Genomic DNA, 25,788 nt, shown 5'->3' on the forward strand with positions numbered 1-25,788 from the left:
GACAGCGTCGCACAATGAGAGCTATGCCCATGGGACAGATGGGTGAAAACAAACGGCAGGGCAAAAACAGGGCACGTATAGGAGCTAACGTTGCTATTTCAGTGAATAACTGATCCTAAACTATGTCAGTTATGGATTATATCAACTCATGTGTGGCTTTTTATATTTTCCAATATAAGGAGCCCTCTTTTCTGTTTAAAATGACATTTCCAGAGAGATCAGACTCAAATTGCAATATTGTTGCAGGTGAACGTAAAGATCCTGATTCAGGATTCCATATTTTTGCTACCTTTTCTCTCTCTATTTTTTCTGGATTCAATCCACCTTTTTCTCTTTATTCCCTCAGTCTTTTTTGCATAAAAAGTCATGAAAATAAAAAAGACTTTGTACAACCAACCAAACTACTTTTGGCTGGCAATGATTTTGCAAATTTGCAATGATTTTGCAAATTTGCAATGATTTTTATAATTATCCATCAGAGAATTAGGTCACTTGAGGTTCGATTTAGTAATATGTCCACTATTACTGTGGTAGGAGCATGTGTTATTGTCTACTTTTGTGATATTTTTCAAGAATTCCATTAAAAACAAAAGCCAAGAACATGTCAGAACAGTAAAGTGAGTGCAACAAAGTAAGCAAAGATGACAGAATGTTGCATCCGTACTGTGTATTCATCATTTACTGCCAGGTAAACCCTCACCTCTCCTGCTCTTAGACTATCCTTTTATAAAGCTAAATGAGTAATGCCGCCCTTCATGCCAGTGCCAATGCCACTTTTCTAAATGAGCTTGCTGTTGCCAACTCCTATTCTAATCATATCAGACTAAAAGCAGCCGTACACTTTACAGACAGTAATAAATTATAGCTTTCTCAGTTAGATGCATCTTGTTCTGTCTGTGCGTTACAACTAATGGTACCTTCTCTGTGAGGCTCGGCCTACTTGGCCTCTGTAATGAAGTATTGTTTTGAGAGATAAAGGAAGGGAGCAGCGTGGTTTTGATTCTTCAATCTCTGCATCCATCGTCTGTACCTTAGGCACTTAACATTTAGCAGCCAGGAATTCATTAATTCAGCTCCATGCCAGACCCATTCCAGGTAGACGGACTCAGACTGAGGTAGCTGAGTCGGGCTGATTGCTGCTGACTGAGTGTCCAGCACAATTTTTGGGGGGTGATGACCTATAGGTGAATTTAGGATCAGAATCAGCACCACTTAACAGCACTAAAACTCGCTTTGGGCTCAAATGAGTGTCATGAAATCAGCCCGAGTGTACTTTAACTGATTTTGGCAAGTCATTTATCACAAGTCGTTCATGAGTCTGCCAACCCGGTGTGCCAGATTGAGGCTGCTCCAGCAATTCGGACCACCTGGTGCTCACATGAGAAACTCTTTTTTTAGTGGATGAAATAGCTTTGGGTTTGATGTGTAGGTCAAAGGTAATGATGCTTAAAGGAAAAGCCTTCAGTTAATCATCCTGGTGTGCAGCTATGGTTAATGGTTAAACTTATCTTGAAAATGAATCTGCTTAGACGTCAGACTTAACATTAATGTTTCTATAAAATCTTTCCTAGAACCCTTTATTGGTTTGTATCGTTAAGTTCATTATGTAAATGAACCTGCAGTAGCTTCACACCTGTTTGACCCAGGTAATACATCACATTGAACAGTTGGCTGCTGTACTGCAGCTGTGGGCAGAAACCACTTAACAAACTCTCCTTGGTGTTGCTTTAGAGGACACTCCAACAGTTGATTGTTTACTGCCAAAAAGCAATTTATTGATCAGCTCTAGGTATTGTAATCTGTTCAACAGGAGACAAACAACTTAACATGAAGTAAAAAAAAAAAAAAAAAAAAAAAGGAAAATTGCATTGAATGGTTTGCTATTTAGCAGCTGATGTCTCAGATTCCAGATGTCCATGAATGCACCAACAGATAATTGTGCAAACAAACTCTTCTACCACAAAAGTCAAAAGATTTGCGAAATGTTAAATATAACTATGTAAAATCTATGCAGTTTGTCATTAATGGGCCAAAATATAACTTAACAGCCAGACTGTTTTACTGTTCTCTCTACCCCCCCCCCCCCACCCTGTTTCCTTGTCTCCGTCTCACAATCGTCTCTTATTCTCTCCGCCATATGACAAATCTTTAAATAGGCATAGCCAAAGATTGTTTCCCCAAGATGACTCCTGGCTGGGCATGAAAATTGCTTACTATCTTATTCATTAGTTCTGGTGCATGATTGAGGTCAGAGCCCCGTGGCATTAGCTGACACCGGCATCTGAGGCTGAGCTTACATCTCTGTGCGAGCGTTCCCAGGGATTGGTTATCTCTCTGTCAATGTCCTGTTGTCACTGGAGGAGAGTTATCCCTCACAGGGGGGGTCAACGACACACCGACGCAGATGCCAAGTGCCCCGGCTTTCCGTCAGCGCAGCAACAGAGATGTATGGGTAAACAGACAACAAGCTCCTAATCTTCTGCTGGGTCTGAGGGGACAGGATGAGACCGGAGAGATGGCCCGCAGCCGGCACCAGAGGGCAAACTCATCAGGGTCTGACTCGAGTGCCAAAAAGTTTCTTCTCAGTAGTGATGGAAAAGTGCTTTAGAAGTATTAGGGATAAAGCAGCAATACGCATCCAAATAATTTACGCCGGCAGAGAGGAGCCGCAGAAATGAAGGATTTATGCTGGTGTTTGGTGTCAGACGACCAAACTGATGCTCATTTTTCCAAGTTGTAGTGTAGGTGGAAATGATTGAATTATTCATGGTATGATCTCAAATGTTTTACCAACACTTTCTTTCTTTTCTTTTCTCCACTAGGAAATTGTCAACTTCAATTGCCGTAAACTTGTGGCCACCATGCCTCTGTTTGCCAACGCGGACCCCAACTTCGTGACGGGGATGCTGAGCAAGTTGAAGTTTGAGGTCTTTCAACCCAACGACTACATCATCCGAGAGGGCACCGTCGGGAAGAAGATGTACTTCATTCAGCATGGTGTTGCGAGTGTCATCACCAAGTTCAACAAGGAGATGAAGCTGACCGATGGATCCTACTTTGGAGGTCAGATCAAAAAACGCGACTTTCTTTATAGATTTCCACATGAGGATGCAAACATGAATTATATATGTGGGTACTGCCATGCAAGAACACCGGTCACACATGCATTCCTACAGCATGTTCATACTGTTATCTATTGAGACATGATTCTAGCCTGAGGTCTTGTGTTTGATGCTGTTCTAGAGAAGTTATTGTAGATGTAGATTCTCATTAACCAGTGTTGGACGTTAGTCAGATTCTGTGCTTACGTAACCACTCATCTGGTTGTTGGAGTAGGCCAAGGCGTGGATCAGGCTTCCCTTAGGACACACAGAGCTTCCTCCCCCACCCTAACCCTCACATACACACATATGCATGAACTCTTCTCCCCCCTCCATACGTTCCTTCTGCATATACTTGGCGCTAATAAGAGCCAGTGTTTAAATAAGAGCTATTCCCTCGTTCTGTTCTCTATCTTCCTTTCTCTTTCTCTTGGCACAAGTCTTATTCCCTCTCCAAAACATTCCAGTTATCATACATTTTTTTTAAATGTCAAATGTAATTTCATTGCAACACAACAATATCGGCCTGCGGATTTTGTCAAAGTGAAAGCAAAGCAAAGTTTCCTATTTTAGAGGATCTTGCATATTTTATCTCATGAGTTCATCCCCACTATGGAAGGAGGCTGAGGAGTCTAAGAATATCTTCGCTTTGGTGTTTCTTGTTGCATGTCGTTGATGTCTCACAGGCGAGCCAAGGAAGGCAGCGAATCAAAAAAAAGAAAAGAAAAATGAGTCGTCTTTTTTTTTTTCCTGCTTGTTCAAACCACAGGATTGCTGTCATGCCACTAAGTTTGCAAAGCTCCTTGCTTCAGAGTGTATATGGGATTGCCAGGGGAGAGGGTGCATTTTAAATGTCTGCATTGAGTGGACATGTCATACGGTAAGATATGCTGCAGTTGCTGTGCAGTTCAAACAGTTAATCCTCTGGGGCTGCAGCTCAAAAGATATTCTGCTAAAGAATCATTGTGGCACAGAACAAGAGGATCTTGATTAAGAAAAGCTGAAATGTCAGGATAAGACCTTCAGCCAATAATGCTCTTACAAATTGATCGTAATGGCAGTGAGCGGGAGGGCATTTATCAAACAATTTCAGATTATTAAACAAAGAAACTGCAGCAACTTAACTGGCCACTGTTTTCAGTAAGAGGATGAAAAGTAATAATGGTAGTTCTAAATTGACTAAACGGCGGTGGGCAATGCTATACTTCGGTGGTTAGAAGCTTTCATATCATCAGTTAAATTCCAAAGATCTTTGGTGTTACAGTCATGCTTGCTGGTGACATCCAGGAAGCTAAAACTTTCAGCCTTGTGTATCCGCTGGTGGCCCTCTGATGACTCTAATATATAATTAATTCACAGCGGCTACGATCAATACTCTTATACTAAACATGTATCAAATGTCAATGTGAAAGGGGATGACACGTTGTGATTAATCATCACCTGAATCTGCAGCCCCCCTCAACTTCACAGAGCTTTACTGTGAATTTTAGATCAATGTTAATAGTTTTTGAGCTACAACGCTTTGGTTCACTCTCACAGCTATAAAGCTGTCGCTGTTTTCTGCCAAAATGCTCTAAAAACTCTCTGAATGCTACCTGCTCAGCACCAAACAGCAGACAAGCAGTATTCAACTAGGCGGCTTAAAAAATTGGAGTATTTAGTATTTCACTCAGGAGATAGTAGAGAACAAAAAACAGCTGAAAGAAAGAAAGAATATTGGACTTTATTAGTAACAAGTTCGCCATATCAACTTCATGAAACGTCAATGTCGTGTTTTCAAGTTGTGTCCAAAAAAAGGCAGGTTTAAGGACTGGAATAGAGCTGCAAATAAAGATATTTTTATGATCGATTTATCTGCAGATTTGTTTCTGAATTAATTGACGAACAATTTTAGTCCACGCTGATCTTAGTGAAAAGCACCCAAATGTATCCCAAAGAAAATCAGCAGATCCTCACATTTTAGAAGCTGGAAACAACAAATGTTTGGTCATTTGGATGGGTAATCAACAATTTATCAAAAAAAAGGAAACACTCAACAAACTGCTTCCCAGAAAATAGATCTCTGGAGAACAACTTTTTAAATACAGGAAATGGGTTGAGGCAGATTCTTTTTTCTAGATTATCTAAAACATTTTGAAGAGTATTTTACCACAAAAGCATTACCTCTAAAAAATGTTGGGCTTGCTGTCTGATGTGCTCTCACTCTGTGCAGAGACTCAAAAATAACAGATTGATTCAGCAGAATACAAAGGAGTTCCTCCTTTAAGTGCAGTAAGTAGTGCAGGAAGCTGAAGGAGAATTTAAAATGAAACAATCGCACCCAAAATCACTTCAATGAAAAGAGGAAAAAAACATGGTGAACATACAGTCTATGTTCCCATTTAATCTTTTAATTAAAAGATGTGTGTTGTAACTGTCCAAAATAATAAAGGGCACGCTGTTCTTTCTGCTGTGTTCAGTCCATGCCGGGCCACCTGCTGTTGCCTTAAGCCCAGCTGGTACTCTCACCCGTTTGCATGGCATTAGTGGATGAGCCCAGAGTTGGGAGCAGCTGGCTCCACCAGGCACCTTACTCTTACCCCTTTTTATTCCGATGATTCACACTCCCCCTTACAACCAGGCCAAACCGTGGCTAGAATGAGAAATCAGAGAGAGATGGGGGGGAGGACTGAGACGGACACAGAGGGGAGGCAGAGCGAGTAACAAAACCGGGCTGAGCCACAGGACACTTATTAGCATAGTAATGAGCAGGACATCTATGAGGACGGCAGGTCACACAGCAGCTCCTGCAGCGGTCAATGCCGCGCCTGCGTGCTGCGAAGGTATCATAGCCATCACCTCCTGGACCTCCTTGAATGGGATTACATGTTGGTAGCACACAGCTCTGCAGTCACTCTGAGGGATAAATGACTAGCAGAGTATATTGTTAGGACTCGTTGACAGACAGTGCATGAAACTCCCCATTGGGCTTAAATGTCTTAGTCATGTGGGACTCCCTCTCTCCACGGTCACATCGGCGTAAGGAGACGGGCGAGGGGAGGCGGTTGCCATGGGAGTATGTGACACATGAAGTGATGGCAAATTTCCACAAATGCTCCTGGGGTCAGCTGCGATGCTTCGTTGCTAGGTGACGGACACGTGTCAAACTGCTTCATGTGAAGTGTTAACAGGGCCATGCCTTACACACACACACACACACACACACACACACACAAACCTTGGAAATCACACACAAAGGTCTTCAGGTGACAAAATGAATTAGTACAGTTTGAAAGTGCTACTCCAACAGAGGAACGCTGGAAGAAAGAACAAAATAGTTTTGTCTCCCCTTGTTGCTTGCTACATTATTCATCTCTGGGAAATAAATAAATAAGAGACATAACTACATGTATCCTATGTTTGCAGATTTTACAACAAGGAATAAATAATTAAGAATATGTCATGGATATATAGTTTCTTATAAAAAAAACTGAAAAAAAGCGTGTAATTGTTAAGGAAGTCTTGTGAAATCCTCACGGGCGACAAAGGATACATTTCTGGTTATTGTTTACTGTATTATTTGTTAAATTTGAAAGTGTTTACCCTAAATAAGACTTTTAGAATAAGATTATTCTCCTTGTTGTTAAAGTTTGATGAGAGGATTGATGGCACTCTCAAGTCTGTGTGCCGAATATGCAGCTTGAACTTGAGGACGGTTAGTTTAGCATAAAGACTGGAAGCAGGAGGAAACAGCTGGCCGGGCACTATGTAAACGTAAACCAATTATCACCTTACATCACACTGTCAAGTAACACTTTTACCTCTGGAAGTAACCATGCATGCTTATGGATCAATCCCTCACTATCCGTCTTTGTGTCTGCCTCTGTTTCTCCATCGTTTGTGAAATAACGTCTAACAAGACCCAGGTTTTTCTTTCTCTCTCTCTCCATCTCCTTTTATCCTATGTATCTCCCTGTGTTAACAGAGGTACCACTTAAAGGGAGCTTTTCCACCATAACAGCCCTAACACCTTATTTACACCCACAGCTTGAGAGTGTTGCTCTCACATCTTGTGCACACGCTCCGTGCTCTATTTTCATGACGGCTCACAGCGAAGCCAAGTCATCACGACAAGTTAACATTTAACGATTAGATGAAGATGGAAGTTTTGCTGCGGATTGGAAGAAAGAAGGGCAAAATGTGGGTGGAGGTTGAGCGGTGTTGGTGGTTGAATAGAAGCCAAGGGAAGTGGATGCTTAGAAGATGGCTTTTGTTTTAACAAGCTTGTGAAGAGAAGATGTAGGCTGAAGGAATGGGGGTGGATGCTTTGTGTCACTGATTCATGAAAACACTGAGGAGATCAGGCGCTGTGAAGGTCAGATGTTACCATCACATATCACCTACAGTAGCTCACATATTCATGCATTTACTGCTAGTTAGGGGAGGAAGTTCAGATTTGTTTGCACGTCTTTAACAACACAAATATCAGAAGTGAAACATAATATGATATGATATAACATGATATGATAAATTATTAGGTCCCTTAGCTTCAGGATGAATAAATAGCATGATATTCACCGTTATCGTGAGTTCATGCAATCATCCAATTGCTCTCTAGTACTTGAGTGACTACTAGCAATAATAAGTATCGTGCTGAGAGAAATTGATTTCGAGTCAGAGATGAGACTCTAGATTTATTATCTACTGATCATTTACTCATGCACTCTACTTAATTACAACATTGAGATACATATTAGTATTTCTACTTCATCTTACTTTTAACTTCTACTCCACTACATTTCAAAGGCAAAATATGAACATTTTACTCCATAATTCTGACAGTTATAAATGACTTAATATTTCACAAAAAAAGCTAAAGATTAGATTTTTTTTTTAATGCATACAAATTTGTATGGCAGATTTCTAGCACCATTAATCGTCTCATGACCCTTTGGAAGGGCACGACCCCGAGGTTGATTACCACAGGGCTAAACTACCTTACTGTATATGAAGTCATTCTAACTTCACCTTAAACCAGCTACAACAGCAAGATGTTGCTCAGGTATTGATGTTTCACATATAACGATATATCTGTCACAGTTGGGTATTTTTCTGCAGAGCCTTGTACTTTTAAGTGTGATACTTAAGTTACATTTTGCTGCTAATACTTACTTTATATACTATTTTATGCTAATTTCAGTTGGATTTTTTAATGCAGGAGTTTTACTTATAATGGTGTTTTTACATTGCTCTATTGCTAGGGATCTAAGTACTTCTTCCATCACTGATAATGATAGTCACAACTACATCAGAATATGTTTTGTATTTTTTATTGAGATTTAATCATATCTATTTGTATGTGTATATAACAGACAGGTGTTTTGATTGTAAATAGGTTAATATAGTTATTCACGAAAAAGGAAACAATATGTATGCTATATAATTATCTGGTGTGATGGGAGCTGTTCGGGTTAAGTGTTTTGATGTGTTGCTCTATCGATCTAAACATAACAGAAAGCAACGTGCTCTCTCTTCACACCTCTGCGTGTGAGAAACTAAAGTGGTTGAACAGGAATGCTACCTAACCATCACCTTGTTTAGTTGTCCATCACACACAACGGATGCAGTGCATTCATGCATTCGTGCAGTGATGCCACGTTTTTTTTTTGTAAAGCTCACTCCTGCATGGTGTTATGGGACCATTAGCTCTCTGCAGAATGATGAATTATCTTAGTATAATGCAAGTGACAGCACCACTGATGGGCTTCTCTTTTTATTTACATTCACATTCTGCGTCTGAACCCTATTCTACTCAAGGTTCATCTGTATGGTAATCTGTACCGCAATTGCTGTGATGATTTTCCTTTATGTCTTTCTGTTTTTTTGTTTTTTTAACGCTCTCTTTCTCTCTTTTACCTCTTTTGTCTCTCCCTTGTGTTCCCGCCACGCAGAGATCTGTCTGCTCACCAAGGGCAGACGAACGGCGAGCGTGCGTGCAGACACCTACTGTCGACTCTTCTCCCTCTCCGTCGATCATTTCAATGAGGTGCTGGAGGAGTACCCCATGATGCGACGCGCTTTTGAAACGGTCGCCATTGACCGGTTGGACCGCATCGGTAAGACCTGCCTACACCTAATCCCTGTCCTTTTGTCTGATTGGTCGAAATCTCTTGCCTGTCATCGTGCCTTGTTGTCTTGTCTTTATCAGTATTTGTTTGCCTTCTTTCTTCATCAAAGCATTGTGTCTGCCATCTTGTGCTGCATGACCTGTATGCTATCTTGTTTTTTTTGTTGTTGTTGTGTTTCATTTTTACTTCCGTCTCTTTCTTTTTCTAAAATAACATTAAAGAGAATCTGTTGTAACCAGCATTAATCCTTCTAAAGAACCAAAGTAGAGTTTTTATGGTTGGATTAACTGGAAGGCGGTGCATGTCGCTGTCCGGGAGGGAGTCACTTCGCCCCCTCGTTGGTTTGGTGTTGACCCCCCCACTGGATGTCAGCGAGTGGATGGAAGCTAACCTCACATGCATGTGTGTCTGGTCCTCTTTCCACTCATCTGCACTCCTGGGTATGAGCAGCACCCCACCCCATATCAGAGTTCTCCAAATCAACCAGACCCCTATCAAAAAAGAAACAAAGAGCAGGGCCAGGTGACATCAGGGAGTTGTTTCAGGCCAACAGGCAGGACCTCTGTCTAGTTTCATTCAGCTCCTCTTTCAACAATGCTTCCTTATATTCTCTGATTAGTAGAAGAACCTGGCCCTGGACAGATTACAGTTGAAACAGAATTAGTGATAATGGTTCAGACAAACATATATTGTGTTACAGTTTAAAAAAGGGGCACATGTATGGAACACCAACAGGGCAATAATTGGTTGCATTGACCCTTTTGTTCTCCCACTCCTTATTCGAATGTGTTCAGTCTGCTCTAATACTTTGATTGGAACTAAGACAACGATAAATCAAACATGTAGAGTATAATGTGAAAGTATTGTCTACAACGGAAGTAGTAGAACGTATGTCTTTGTCTTCGCTTATGTTTTGCTGCATTAGAAATCTGTATTTTTTGAAAATGTTATTTTTCTCCTCTATTACTTTTGACAGTTTCACATTTGCGCGATAAGAAGGATATAGCGAGTATACTTTGAGGCTTATTTTTATCATGTGTTGATATCTCAGATTCTACTGCACATATTATAAGATCTAGTACCCAACCCCTTGTTTATACGAAAATACAAAGGTAATTTGTCAAAACCTTAAAAGGGCAGGTTTGATTAGCAAGTGTTACTCTTATTAGGGTTTTCTTTGTAGTTGAGGCGTTACAGTAGAGTCTGTACCTTTTATAGCTGCAATGTTTGTGGCAATCCTAATGTTGGTGTGCTATGAATGTCTGATATTAGTGCACAAGTTTGACTAGTGTATGTCCAGCTCTTAAAACTAAAAACAAAAATGTATATATTAATTGCAGGCGGATGCTCTCCAAGTAAATATATATTAGCTCTGAAGGCAGAAGGTTACAGGTGGTGAATAAAATGTTACATCTCTTATACAATTCCTCAATCCACCTTCCTTCTTTGTAACAAAGAAATATAACAATGTATAATGTATTATACGGCCTATATTATTGCTTATGCAGAAAGAAACTGAATTTGTTTAAATAAACCACTTTTGAAAATGATATGATTGCTGCTATGTGGAAAACCCCGAGCAGCTCATCATCATAAATGATCAAACAAACAACAAACTGTTATGCCTGCCGCCATCGCTAGAGGCCATAATGTTTGGTGCTTTGTTTCCCTATGACATTAACCAGGAAACAGTATCACCTGAGTATGCAAAACTAGAGGTAAAGTAGCAAAATGACAGTGTGCCAATGTTGTCTTATATCAGTGGTTAAAGCTTGCAGTCTGTATCTCTACTTATCTATCTGTTATTGTTGTTTTTCTTTGTCATGGCTTTGTATCTGTGTATTATTTTTGCCGGACACAGGCACGTCATTATTGAATTGCTTTGCGACCGTAGTGTTGACTCAACATTGAAATACTGTAGTGTCAGGCAAGTCAGCGACAAGCAACGAACAACAGATTTGGAACAAAACCGCTCAGAGCCAATCAGAAAACACTGTCACTGTTGAGACAACCTTTTCTCCTCAGAATTACGTTCATATATAATCTGTTTTTTTTTGGGGGGGGGACATAATGGTGCCTGGATGACTGGATTATATCAAAATATCTGACAACACATTTGTAAAATTCATACTAACCTGCAAAAGTTTACATTATGCAAATCTTCTAAAAGTTCAACATCAGTGTTTATCCTACAATATATGCTGATGACAACTGATGCAAATTAAACTATTTGGTAAAGTTTAGAGAAAGAATGTGGTTTGAATTTTTCAAATGACAACACAGATTTTTTGTTTAATACGGGACACAAACCTTTAATCCATCCAGACACCAACACCAACACATGAATGTCCACCTACTTCTCACATTAAAACACTAATTACAAATTGTGAAAAAGCGGCATTTGAACGTAATTCACAGGAGACAAGGTTGCATTATTTTTTGGCTAGCGTAAAATAAAATAATAAATCTTTATTTGCCCTGTAGTGAAGTCAGTTCACAACGTTTGGCCTCAACAGTCCAAATCTACATTTGCCCTTTTTAATATGACCAGCTGAGTTAGCTTTACGCCAGATGTTTCAAAATAAAAGCTGCCCACTCTGACTGACACTTGTCAGAGTGATTTAGATTCGACCCATCCTTTCAGACTAACCATGAAGGGGGTTTTGTCTCATACGAGGGAAGATACTCTGTCATGATCCGTGCTGGTTGTATCGTTTCTATATATGAACTGCATTTGGTTACATGCTTGTCTTGCTCTTAAAAAAAAAGGAAAGAAGAAAAGTGACCATGCTTTGAAACCAATAACGTGTTGCACATTTGACATTATCTTTTATCTATCTAAAAATTATTTGACCAGGAGTCCGTCTTGAGACGAGCACATCTCGTTTTCAAGAGTGTCCTGGCCGACGAGTAGGCATCAGGTAAACACTTTATTCCAATTCCAATATTCGAACAGGGACAAATTGACCTATAAAGGCTTGCTAAATGGATCCGGTCTTAAAATCATCCTCCCAAGAGTTTGACCTCTTGCTGGAGGTCACATTAACTGTTTAGCTCCTGCATCAGTGGCACATAAGTCAAGTCACCCACACCAGTCCTGCAGATGTTTTGATGGACACATTCAAAATGTCAACAACTAAGACAATCAATGAAACAAAATATTACTCATTCAGTGTCACATGCCATGTTTATTTTGTTAGAGATTTTCACAGAATAATTAAACTGGATTATGAACACATGCTCAGCTCTATTTGTGTGACATTTTATATTGAATCTTTGAACCCTTTGTTCAAAGGCAATTCACAAACACAATCATGTCTGCAGATTAGTAAAGCCTTTACTAATGCAATGCCACACACACATTTTGATACATGCACAAATCCCATTTCATTATTTATTCATGTTTTCACCAATAGAATAAAAATGTTTGTTTCTGATTGTCTTGCTTGAAATATGAATTATGTCTTTTGTTTAAGTAATTTGGGGGGAAATTAAAACTTTTCTGACACAAAACAAAGAAAAAGTTTCGAACTGTATTTGGACACAGCTACAGTAATGTTGACTACATGTGGAGGGCAAAAGTTTATCTAATCCATTGAGGGTAATTTTATCGCACACATTCACAACACTTATCCTCTTTAAAATAAGTTCTATCAATAACCCTCAACAAAAAGAACTGAAGAAAAACACATTTCCTGCAGTGACTCATAAAAGAACAGAACAATTTATCACAAATTATTGACGAAATTATTAATCAAATTGCATTAAGAGTCAGAATGAAAAATGTGTCTCTGTAACGCCTTGAATGCATCTCACAATTTATGTATTTTATTTTTTTAACAATTACAGCCTTCATTATTTATATGATGTTTGTAAACATTATGATGTTTGTGTTTTGCTTGTTTTTATCTGTTTGGCGTGTTAGTTGGCTTTTAGACTGTTTTACACAATTATGTTTTTCACGTCAGATATGGGTTGATTACTGTATTATCATTTTTTTTAATCATATTGATTGGAGAAGTTTTTATATTGATCTAATCTCACTGGTTTCATTGTGCCAGAAAAGAAGAAGTACTAACACAATACTGCTATTGTATTATTCTCAAATGGTGACTTGACCCATAGCTGATACATTTTCTATTCAAAGTTGTGTATGTAAAAAAAAAAAAGAAACATTTCTTTACCCATGAGTGGTGTTAATGTTTTGTTTATGTTTTTACTTGTTTTTTTTTTTTATTTAATTTGATTTCCAAGGATACTCATTTTTTATAATCATCTGATGGTGTTTCAAAGTCAGTTAGATAGTATAGATCAGGTAAACTGCATTTTGCAGACATATGCAGAAAACTGTTCAGGATATTTTGAAAATTCGAAAATATCTAAGTTTATAGTGTCTGTTTATTATGAGATCTGTCTGTAAAAATTTGAACTGTAAAAAACTATTTTAACGGTCAGAGGAGGCCATTTTATCAATAAGAATAAGGTCTTTACTAGGTACAAATCAAACTACGGTATTACTATAAGTCTGTGTATATATTCCATAGAGGTACTCTGACATTTACTATGATTTAGCTTAAGTAGCACTAAAATGTTTCCAGCCTGTCAGCTGGTTAGTTAGTCAAGTTCTTGATCTTTGGTCTGCTAAAAAATGAAATCCATAAAAGTTTACCTTGACTTTGAATCTTTAAAGTACATATAAACATATTCTATCGAGGTACAATAGACTTCTTCAGCCATTCAGATACTTTTCTCTCTGTTGCTAAAGCTATAATGTAGCATTTAAAATAGCAGGGTCCTGGAGAAGATGTAAAATGGAATAATTTTATTCCTAAAATGACTGGCTTAGCTCTAAAGGTCTGTTATCTTGTTTGATAAGTGTCCATTTATATTTTGCCCACCTTTAACTGAAAGAGAAGAGGATCAAATGTCAAAGAGAGATTAGAGGAGGAGAGAAACAAGAAGAGAGAGGCCGACGCTTGTTTCCCTGAAATCCTAACAGTAGCCCTTTTGTCTAACTAGCAGCTATCATTCAGCTCTTCACAGGTTCTATTTGCAGGAATAACAAACATGTGTTGTCCTTCCAATCTACAGAGTTTAACCCTGTGGTCTTTAAAAATGCAAACACAGCAGCCTTGTAAGTCAACAGTAGCCTCATAGTCAGTGCTTGGTGCTAGTTTTTTAGTCCTCAACCCAACCCCTTAGTGACTGTTAAAATGGCTGCAAAACACCACATCAATCCTGTCTGATAGCCCAATGCACGGCTTGTTGGCAGCCTTGAGCGGAGAGAAAGCCGCCCAGAAAAAAAACCCGCTGCTCAACTGTAAACTCGGTGCAGAAATCTTTCGCCCTCAAGGACGGGGCTTAACGATTGATTGAGTGTGGCTAAAGCCTTCAGCACGCTAGAAGTCAACTCTGTCTTCTTTACTGACAAGTAACGCTTCACAGCCTGTCGATACACAAGGTCGCCAGTAATCACAGGAAACACACATCCTCTAAGTACATACGGACACAGTCATTCAAAGTAAAGATGGTAAATCTTTATTAGTGTTATTGTCAAATGTGACAATTCTTTCTACAAAAGACCAGTTTCAAGACATCCTTCATGCTTTACCATTTTACCACAGTTTTGCTCCAAAAAACCTTAAAGTGGTCGTTTGAAGTGTTTAAAGAAGCCATCTCTCAAGTTTTTGTTATCTCTGGCTGGAAAAGGTTTCAAGGCCTGTGGGCTCAAAATGCCCTTTACAGAGCAGAAATAAATAACTTTTAAAATCCTTTTTTTTTAGGGTATTAAAGGAAATGTTTTCTTATTATTTAATTTTGCGTTGAAATTCATACTAAAGTATAAAAAAACTGTGTATTTTGAACATTTTATTTATAAAACTTAATATGAAGCCTCAGCTAATTCCATGCAAATTGAATTATAATGCTAACACGGCATTCTGTGGTGAGATGAGTAAAGTTTAGTTTTCCATAAATGTATATAATGTATAATTATATTCACATTCTGTAACCACTGTGGTAGTGTGTTAGGAATAGATATTTGTCGCTTTCTTTGTTTGTTTTTATTGTCACCTTGTTTATCCTTTTTTTTTTTTTTTTTTTTAAGGTTATTCTAATTGTCCTTGTGGTGTGTTTTAGCAGTGTTGTTATTGTGATTTAAATAGATCGTGGCTTTAAATATTTTTAGCTTTAGACTTTTTGTCTTTGCTTCAACAAATACTGTCCAGTGACGTGATGTGTGGGTTCAACTCATCAGTATTCTATCTGTGTTTCATCGTCCACATCAGCACCTTCACAGTCTACGCTATCATGTCACACTTTCAGTAATCTTTGTCTCCTTATGTGTCCTTCACTCCTCTCAAACAGTATATTTCCCATAGTCATTACCATTCAGTGTCCTTCACACTTTATATTTAATGTGAGAAAAGTTAGTGGACTTGAAAGGATGCAGCTTGTAAGATTGAAAGAGTTTAATTTAGAAGAGTGTATTTATACATTTAGTGGATAAATCTCCTCCATTGAAGATGTGGTGACAAAAAAATTCAAATGTACTTTCAAATGTGTTTTCTTACTAAAACATACAAGCTGCATCTTTGTTGTTACTGTCCTGAATCGTGCCCTCTTCCTGTGGTTCAGGGCAACCAGAGTTTGCCACTTCTGTATGTGCTCACCTCTCCTGACTGCACCCCAACAGGGAAGAAGAACTCCTTGCTGCTGCAGAAGTTCCAGAAGGACCTGAACGCCGGCGTTTTCAACACGCAGGAGAACGAGATATTGAAGCAGATTATCCGTCAGGACAGGGAGATGGTGATGATGGTGGACCGCAAGCAGTCGGTCACCGGGATGAACTCAACGCCAATGTCAGGAAACTCCATCATTAACTCACCGGCCCAGCCTCCCTTCGCCTCTGCCTTCGGCACCAGCCAGCTCCAGCAGTCCTCTGTTCCCCTGACCTACAGTGCTTCAGCCATCGCCAACGCCTCTGCTGCCCGCATGCTGCCTGCTGCTGCGGCCGCCGCGGCGCAGGGGATTTACCCTGCTCCCAGTCACTCCCACGGCAGCCTGAATTCGTCCTCAATCAACACACAGACCCCGCTCCAGCAGCAGGGAGTGATCATGTCGCCCTGCTCCTTCACGGCTGCCATGTGCAGTCCGCCCGTGCAGACCCCTCTTGCCGGCAGGAGCTTCCAGTACGGCTCACGCACAGGGTCCCAACTGTCCCTTCTCCAGCAGCCCATCGGCCAGCCGTCCCTCTCCACGCAGCAGCAGCTCGCCCAGCAGCCGTCTGCGTCTTCTGCAGCCGCGGCCTCTCCGGCGCAGCAGCCGTCGCCTCTGCAACAGCAGGTCCCTTCACCTCAGCGGGTGGACATCCACAAGAGCACACAGGCTCTGCAGTCGGGCAGCTTGAGTCGAGATGTCAGACATTTATCGGCCTCCCAACCATCACTGCCACATGACACATCTCTGGGGCCCCGGGTGCACCCAGCCTCGGGAGACTCTCTGGCCTCCATGGTTCCACCAACGGCGGCGGCAGCGATCCAGGGAATGAGTCTGCAGGGCGGCATCCGCACCACAGTGCCCCAGCGGGTCAATTTGTTCCGGCAGATGTCGTCGGGAGCTTTGCCCCCGGTGCGCTCGGCCGCGGTGGCAGCAGCGGCGGCGGCGGCGGTGGCAGCAGCATCATCATCATCATCCTCAACCCAGCACAGGGAATCCCCTGGATCTAGGAGAGATTCTGTCCTGAGCAGTACGGAGACTGAGCAAGACAAGATGCGTTTTGCATCAAATTTATGATCCCATTTTTTTCCCTTTTCATTTTTTAAAGTTTCAATTCATTTTTTAAAAATGGAGATACAACAAAAAGAGATAAAGATGAGGAACTTCAGCGTTTTTTGTTTCTTTCCAATTTTTCTTCTAAGATAACCTCATAGAAACCCTGTACATACAAACCCTTGTATTATATTTTAGACACATTGTCTCCCTTAACTTAAGAATGTATATTATACAGATACATCTCTCTTTTCTTTTTACGCCATATATATATATACATATGTATATATATATAAATATATATATACCGCTGTGTGTATGGGTGTGTGAGAGTGTGTTTGTGCGTGCATGTGACCGTGTGTGTAAAATCCAACTAGAATATTTGGCAATGGCAATTTAAAAGCTGTAGTATAAAACATGAGTCTTCCTTTCTGAGAAATATAAAGAATTATATACAATGTATGAAGTTTATTTTTTTTTATTTATTTTCTTTTTGCTTTTTTTTAAAAAACTGGAGTGCATTGGGAATTCTGACAACGACTTCTTCATTCTTTTTCTTTTTCTTACCATTGAGGAAGAGAAAAATGTATCTTCTCCTATTAAGCAGCTTTAGGCACCACTGTGGAACAATACATGCAAGCAACTCTGACAAATATTCTCAAAAAGCACACACTCATGAAATGAATCTCACACCAGTTTCCTGAACCCTCATTTCAGAAAACCGACACAAGATACGGAACTAAGTGTTATGTTGCTCTCAGCGACAAAAGATACCGTATGCTGAGCCACTATAACCCCACGGCGGCTCACATACAAACCATGACAGTGTTATGGGTCCAAAGGGAATAGATAATAGAAATGCTGCTTTCTTTGTTTAATGTCTGAGGAGAATGGAGTGTGGAGAAAGACGCGGATGGATGCTATTGTTTTCTATTTCTAATTTCAGATGGCTGAGATGTTACGTAATGTTGCTTAAAAAATTCTGTGTATATTTATAATATTTATAAACTAAAGATTATCACCATTATGCAATAGACTGTGACATAAAGATTACCTATATGTGTGCTGTAAATAGTTTTTGTAGAACTAGTATTTACAGATACTGTGGTACTGATACTGTGTGGTGCATTCTCTATCATAACAATGTCTTACTTCTATCAGGAACCTGGATATCATCTATACGCGAAAAAGGTTTTAGTGACGAAATACATATGTTTCATAAGAGATGAACAAACCTTAATGCAATAGCTGGCGCGACTTGATGCTGAGAAACGGCTGATTGGATGACGAGGAGGAGGGTTCTCTCTGTCTGTATTTTATTCCTAGCACTAGTATTGTTTATGTTTTCACGTCACGTGAACATATATTTACCTACAATACACGACTTGATTTTAAAGTCATCCTATTGGAAGTAAATGTGTCTTTTCTAAATCGCCTCATTTCCCAGAAAAACTGCAGAAGATCATTTTAACAATGATTATTATAGTACGGTCAGACTGATCATTTTATGAAATGTATTGTTCGGGGACGGAAATGAGGCTTTTTTTTTCTTTATTCATCACCTTCTTTTATTTAATCTGTTTCTTGAGTAGAAGCTGTACCGTACGCTGTCGTATCACTCTAACTGTAGTTGAAGAGCCTGGCGAGAAATCTTTGAACTCCTATGTTTAAAGTTAAAGACGTCAGCTATCCAGTCACTCAAGTGTGAAGGGGGAGACATTCAGAGAAAGAAATGCTGGTTTGCATTAAGGTTTCTGTCTCATGTAAATCCATTATGTGGGCTTAGGTACTCTGAACTGAGGTCAAGCCAGAATACTGTGACTCTTATCAAAAAGGATTTCAAATATTTTAATCTTGCAATAATAAAAGCATTTGATGACTCAACTAAAAACAGGCCAGCCGTCGCGGCTTAAAGGCCATTTCCCCGCACGCACACCAGATTGTCTCTCGTGCACGCGGCCGCCCTGCGGTCTTCAAACTGCGAGTGCAATGTGACAAAGTATTCTGCTGTCAGTCGTGCAGAATTACTATTTAGAGTCATAGTTTTCACGGCACCAAAACATCCCATTAGTTCAGAGTGACTAAGCCCCTCTGAGATGCCGTTTAAAGAAAAAGAAAAAAAAGAAAAAAAAAAGATTACTAGTCTTCGCTACAGATTGTGTCGATAGTGTACCAATGCAGTCAACCCACCAATGTCATGAAAGCATGCACTGTCACAAATACTTAAAAAAAAAAAGATACTATCTCAAAAATGTTGACGTTAAATGTAATGTTATGTTTTGTTGTCATTGTATGTCTGCCTAGACGTTATCTGTGTGTGAACAGGAGCATCCACCTTCCACATGGACATTCTTAAGTATTTGTGCCTAAACTATAGCCATGTTCCATCCTTTTTCTTTTGTTACGAGTATGAGCTCGGTTCGTACGGTGGTGGTGGGGGGTATAAGGAAGGGAAGGAGGGGGGGTGAGGGAAGGGCACTTCTGCACACAACCGCGAGTTCATTCTCACTATACTCTCTGTGTTTCTATGTCTCAGTGTTTTTTAGACAGGAAAGGAGTAAAGCAACGATGGCCAAATGTCTCCATTTATCCAATTGGTATCTTTACTCACAATGTGAACTCCTAGAGGCAGGATTTTTTTTTTTTTTCTAACATTCTCAGTCAAGCTATATAGAAATATTTAAATTTCATGTACAGTTAAAAAGACAAAAAAAAAAAAAAAAAAAAGTGCAATGTTTAGCAGTAATATCATGCTCAACGAGACATTGTACGAATTCGGGAGCACCTTTATACCTTTCCTTTGTAGCTAGCCACCGACGTTTTGGGGTTGAATAGTGATGTGTGGAAGGAAACTGGCCAAAGTGAAAAACATTCTAAGTCATTGTCCTTTTTGTTTTGAATTGCACTTTCTGATTTACTAATAGAAAAAAAAAAAAAAAAAAAGGTACGGATTATTTCAGCTAGGTGAGGCGTGGAATGAGTAAGTGAGGGAGCAGTATCTGTGCTGCCCTGATCCTGTACCAGGTTCTAGATGATGGAGGGGGGGGGGGGGGGGGGGGGGGGTGCTACATACAACGAAAAGCGCTTAATCGTGAATATGCCATAGTGTATAGGATCTAGAGTACACAGTCAAGATGGATAGCAGCACTGTTGCTTTGTGCTGTTTTTGATACTTGCCTTTGGAAGGGAGAGCTTCCCGTCGATGTGCTTTTTTCACTATACCAATCACAGCTAACATACAGGAACGGGCATTAATGGTGACGTGCAACACAAACTAACAAGCTTACATATTAGCAGTATAGAGACTCTCAACAAACCAGCACATATATTTGTATATTTCTTTTTGTTTAAGTTTTTTTGTTTTGAGAAAAAAATAAAAAAGAAGAGATGCAAAAAGGAACTGAGACTAATAATGCCGAGAGCGAAAGAGAGAGAGAGAGAGAGAGAGAGAGGAAAACCAAATGTGGGTTTGGTTCTGATGACCATAGGTTTCATATGTTTACTGATGATGTATGCGCAGTGGAGAGAGAGAGAGAGAGAGAGAGAGAGAGAGGCAGACGAGCTGCTCGGTCCTCTTTAACCCCACTCACATGGTCATTGTTCAGCTCATTTACGTAATCCAAGGCTTAGACAAGAAGAACTATCAGTTGGTTACTTGACACAGATGAAAGAAAGATTAAATGTAAACTTTCTTACAACAATATGCAGACAAACAGTGTTTGTCAAAAAATCTTTTTTGATTTTTTTTTTTGTTTATTTTGTTTGTAAATAATAAACCTTTAAAAACATAGAAAATAAAAGACATATTGTCATTTAAAAAAAAACCGAGTGTGTGTCATTCTATGTCATTCCAGTTTGTGTTGCGATGGAGATGGAGGGAGTTTTTGGTCAAAGTGGAGAAGGTTTCAGAGATGAAGCAGTGATGGAGAGGATTTTAGAGAATTCAGGAATAGTGTCTGTCAGTAGTTACAGACCAGATGAAAAATCGGTCCACCTGGGATTTGCGTTGATTACCTACAAATCCAAAGGTCACTTAAGGTCACTTAAATTCGTCATACAGTTGTCATAGTCATCATACAAAAGACAGGTTTCTCATAGATGGGACAAGAAAATAAACGTTAATGTGTCACTTTTTATTCCAAAATGTATTTAGAATGACACGTTTAATAGAAATGAAACGATTAGTTGATTAATCTAATATCCTGCAACTATTTTGATAATCAAATAATTGTTTTACTCATTTTCTGGCCTCTCAGATATCTGGATTTGATGATTTATTTTGTCATATCTTTTAGTAAACTGTATCAATGAATTTTCTGGGGGTTGGTGGGACAAAACAAGACATTTAAAGACATCAACTCTGAAATTATAACTGGACATGTTTCACTGTCAAAACAACTAGTTGATTAATATAATTTTCTTGCAGCCTTAATGTCAAACACTTTGACATTTACAAATATTTCTCAGTAGTTTTTATCACTTTTAAGGAAATCTCATGAATGAGCTCTGAGTTCGTTACACTGCTAGGTTTTCTGTTTCGTCTCTCCCAACTTGAAATTGAGCACAGCTCAAATTGCAGAGGTGGTTTGCGGTTACTCTCTGAAAGCCGGGCTCACAGGGGTTACACCAGGGTGACGCATGCTTCAGTTGATCTGAAGCTCCGTTATCGGAGACACACTGCCCTCAATTAGGCATTTATGCTTCATTAGTTGTGATTAATTGTATTCAGGGGAAATACATTTTTCAGCTTGTGTGATGTGACTTAAGATGACAACCAAGGATTGTTTACTGAAGTCATCACAGGAGCATCCTTAATGACCAGAGCCCCTTCACAGTAATATCATATTATAGAAAAAAAATATATATTGATACGATTTATCTCTTGTTCCTTTATCCATTTTCTAACAATTTCCCTCTTTGGCTAATGGAGTTTCTGCGGTTATCAACATTCACTGAAATATGAAACTTAAAGCCTCATACCTGACGGGTGCTTGTATTCTATTCTGTTAAAAGACGGTCTGATGGGATTTGGTCGTAATCTCTGGAAAAAAGCTGGTTGGACCTAAATCTAAATCTGTTTTATCGTTCGGCGCGTTACAGTGAGTGCACTCCAGGAACAAAAGCACGTCTATTCATCTTCCATTCAGCTGGTAAAACTGTTCAACTTCTGTTTAATTATAGAGATAGTCAGGCTTAATGGGATGAATGAATGGCCTGATTAGCATGCTTAAACACTGCTAATGGACCTGCACCCAACATCATTACCCCCTTTAAAAAGAAACAAAACAAACTGACCCAGAGTCAAAGTTTATAGTTCTACCCTATCAGAATTAGTTTTTGCATTGTGTTTGACTCTTTTAAAGGGGTCATCTCATTAAACAAACACTTTTTCAGTGCTTGTGCACATTCATTTATGTATCTGAAGTGCCTACCGACCCACAAAGTGTGAAATAAGACCACCCAGTCAGTTTTTTATGGGCTGCCTCACTCACAAAACATGTGATTCCACATTTGCAAAAGTTGCAACATATTTTTCTCACAACCCGATCCGAGCAGAGTGGGTTTTTAGGGAGGTGGGCTTAAAGACTGTTTTGTGATTACAGGAAAATCCAGACAGACAGTAAAAAAATAAAAAATAAATTGTAAATGAAAGCATGTAAACATGTTCTTGTAGAGATCTAAAATACAAGAACCTGAAAAGGAGAACGATATGTCCCCTTTAATATCCACCGTTAGGATGATTGCCCTTTGGCTAATGTCCAGAACACTAAGCACAGTGCATATATTTGCATCCCTGTATCTGTTTGTAGGAAGACTTCTGTAACATAGAATTCTCCTCATAGTTCCCTCTCTGTTATTTCTGCATAAATTGTTTCTATTTGTGAACACTGAGCAACTGAGTGTTTTATGTGCAAGGAATGACTTCTCAATATGCATGAGTAAATAGTGCATGCTGTTCTTGAAGACACTGTTAATATGTAAATAGCAAAACACCTGAGAGCTGCAGTGTGAAGTTACCTAGAACCAGCGGCAGTTCATGGTGTCGGCATCAGGAGCAGCAATGTCTGTGCCTGGGACAAAAATAAAATCAATTAACATCACACACACCTATTAACCCTTTCAAAACCAATTCATACAATTCGCATCTTCTCAAATCAGTCAGATCTGAATAAGCAGACATTACGCATATTGCCAGAAACACCACAACAATCGCAATTACTCCGTCCATGCAATAAATCCACATTCGTATAACTTTAAATCTTCTCATTATCATTAGAATTTTCTTGAGTAAATTCAGCACAATGTGAAGTAATATAAGCTAAAAATACAGCCAGGCTACAGCTTACTCATCTCCATGGCAAAATATTCTGTATTCCGTATTCCATATTCCGATTACATCACCATAAAGCTTGATATAAACGTTCCTGACAGTACAGGTTCAGAAAGTCCCATCAACATGGCTCTTATAACCCAGGAACAATGGCACTCCTCTCTATTCATTCATATACAGATACTGGATGTGTGATGTGTTAATAACCTGTGGATATACAACCAAAATAACTCCCCAAAAATTGTGAAATTGATCAACCGCTGACATGCTAATTGATGGATTTCTGAATAGTCAACACAGTCTCAGGGCATTTCATGAAATAGTCACAAAATGCAATTTATTGGTTTCCAGTACAAGGGCACAAATTGTGAATATTTTTCGTGTCGTTCGGGTGTACTTTATTATTCAAGGGGCATTTTGTTAAAAAACGAAAGTTAGGTTTAGGCAACAAAACTAATTGGTTAGGTTTTTTTTAAATACATCATGGTTGGGCTTGTGAATAACTTCATACAGTTTTAGGCTTCAAAACCAAGTGATTAGGTTTAAGAAAACATTCATGAACGTTAGGTTTAGGCAACAAACCACAACCATAAAACCACAAAGGGGTCGCAAACACTGGTCTCATGGTTGAAAGCCCTGTGTTTGATGGATGCATCCACCTCCCCTCATGCACACCATATGTGGTCTTTTTGGATATTAAATACTACATCCCGTACTCTGACTGCTGCTTAGTAAAGTGGATACATTTAAATTGTGCGATCACCACAAAAAAGGATCCTATTTTACTTTTTTATTGGTATTATTTTGGTCCTGAGCAACACGAAAAAACGGACAATTCATGTACACGAAACAAAGGATTGCTCTTCGTGAGCTGCCATGATACTGGACTGGAATAACCTTTCTTTCAGAAGAGTTGGGATGATGCTCTGAATGAAACATCCAGGACCACCAAACTGCCCAAGTCCATCCACGATGATGAGAGAAGAACCAACCAAGGTGAGTGATGTCCATAACACAACACTTCCTGAGTGCTCTTTCTTTTTTTGTCCTAGTCAAAGGCAAAACAAGCTACCATCTATTTGCTGCTTGTTACTTTGGATATGTAGACAACTGTCAAATCATCAACCATTTCTGTTTCGCTCTTGTTTAATATTATTTTAGGTATGAGAAAAAAGCTGCCAATTGCCTGCTACAACATTCACTTGTAAACTACCAATGCTATAGTACAGTTGTTTATGCAGCCTTCATTAGTCAGGTCATTAATGGTTTGGGTTCTTTCCAGGGTACTGTGTCTTCAAACCAGGTTTTTATGCATACATGAGTACGAGGTCTAACTCCAAGGTTACTCCTGTCACTCCCTTTCATACATTGTAGCTCTCTCTTCCAGGCCCGGCTGTAAACTGTTAGGATTAGCGGGGGGGGGGGGGGGGGTTATCTCCTTTGAAATAAGACTAAAATAAGGTTACAGGCTTAAGCTTGACCCTCACTGATCCAGCAGAAACTCAAGGTTGACATGCGTTTGAGAGACGGTGATATATTCGTAGACAATATTATAATCATTATATAGTATATAAGGTCCCTTATAAAGTAACCAGCACTTCCACATCACATGTTTTACTGTATCCAGAAATGTGTTAACTGTGATATCGATATCTGTACAAAACAGCTACCAATAATGCTGCACTACTGATTATATTTACTTAAAGTGACTAAATTGACTGCTGAAATGTATTCAGGTTGAGCTCCCTGCATAATACCATCAGTGCATCAACGCTTGATGTTTTCATTTCAGCATTACACACACAGAACATGCGCTTTAACCTCGGTACGACCATGAGATGACTTGTGACCTCCAACTGAATCTGCTTCTCCTTTAGAATGATGTTATCCTTTACTGTAGATTCAATTATTTAGGATTGCATATCAAAGCATTTAAATTAAACCTACAGGACTGGGGGCAACAATCATGTAAGTTAAATCATACCAAGGACATTATAGTCCGGTGTGCTGTAGGGGAAAGACTGCAGAAGTGTGTGCTTAAGCATTTCATTGGTGACAAACAGCCATGGACTCTGTATGGGATTAAATGTACAGAGCACAGACTTCTCCTGACAAATAATTCATTTCCAATTTAATTACCTTCCCATTCAGATATATTTGAATGAATCTGTAGAACAAATGGTCATAACGTATGATTTATATGGCTGTTGTTTACTATTTATCAATGGCTTAATGAGATATTGTGCTTTCTTCACACCAAGTACTTTAATGGCTTTGGTGGCATCTCTGTGTTGGCCCATATTTCAGTGATTCTGAAAAACAAATCATGTTACAAAAAGCCTACAAAACAGAAAAAGAAGTATAACTACTGAAGTATAAAACTAAAAAAAAACTAGATATCTTGTGCATCAATTTAGACACATTCTCCTAAATTCAGATGTACATTTTTCTCTGGAAACTTTGTGATCATCGCTAGAAA

At 39.3% G+C, this 25,788-nt stretch overlaps 1 protein-coding gene across 1 annotated transcript in view; it reads left to right on the forward strand.

Moving 5' to 3' along the window:
* LOC129102640 (potassium/sodium hyperpolarization-activated cyclic nucleotide-gated channel 1) overlaps window positions 1-17,002 on the forward strand; it is a 64,603-nt gene extending 47,601 nt beyond the window's left edge. The window contains 3 exon segments of the mRNA XM_054612874.1: window positions 2,823-3,063; window positions 9,032-9,196; window positions 15,903-17,002. Coding sequence (XP_054468849.1) covers window positions 2,823-3,063; window positions 9,032-9,196; window positions 15,903-17,002 — 1,506 coding nt within the window.
* The last annotated feature ends 8,786 nt before the right edge of the window (window positions 17,003-25,788 follow it).

This window comes from Anoplopoma fimbria, chromosome 14, assembly GCF_027596085.1.
Source record: "Anoplopoma fimbria isolate UVic2021 breed Golden Eagle Sablefish chromosome 14, Afim_UVic_2022, whole genome shotgun sequence".
Classification (NCBI taxonomy): Eukaryota; Metazoa; Chordata; class Actinopteri; order Perciformes; family Anoplopomatidae; genus Anoplopoma; species Anoplopoma fimbria.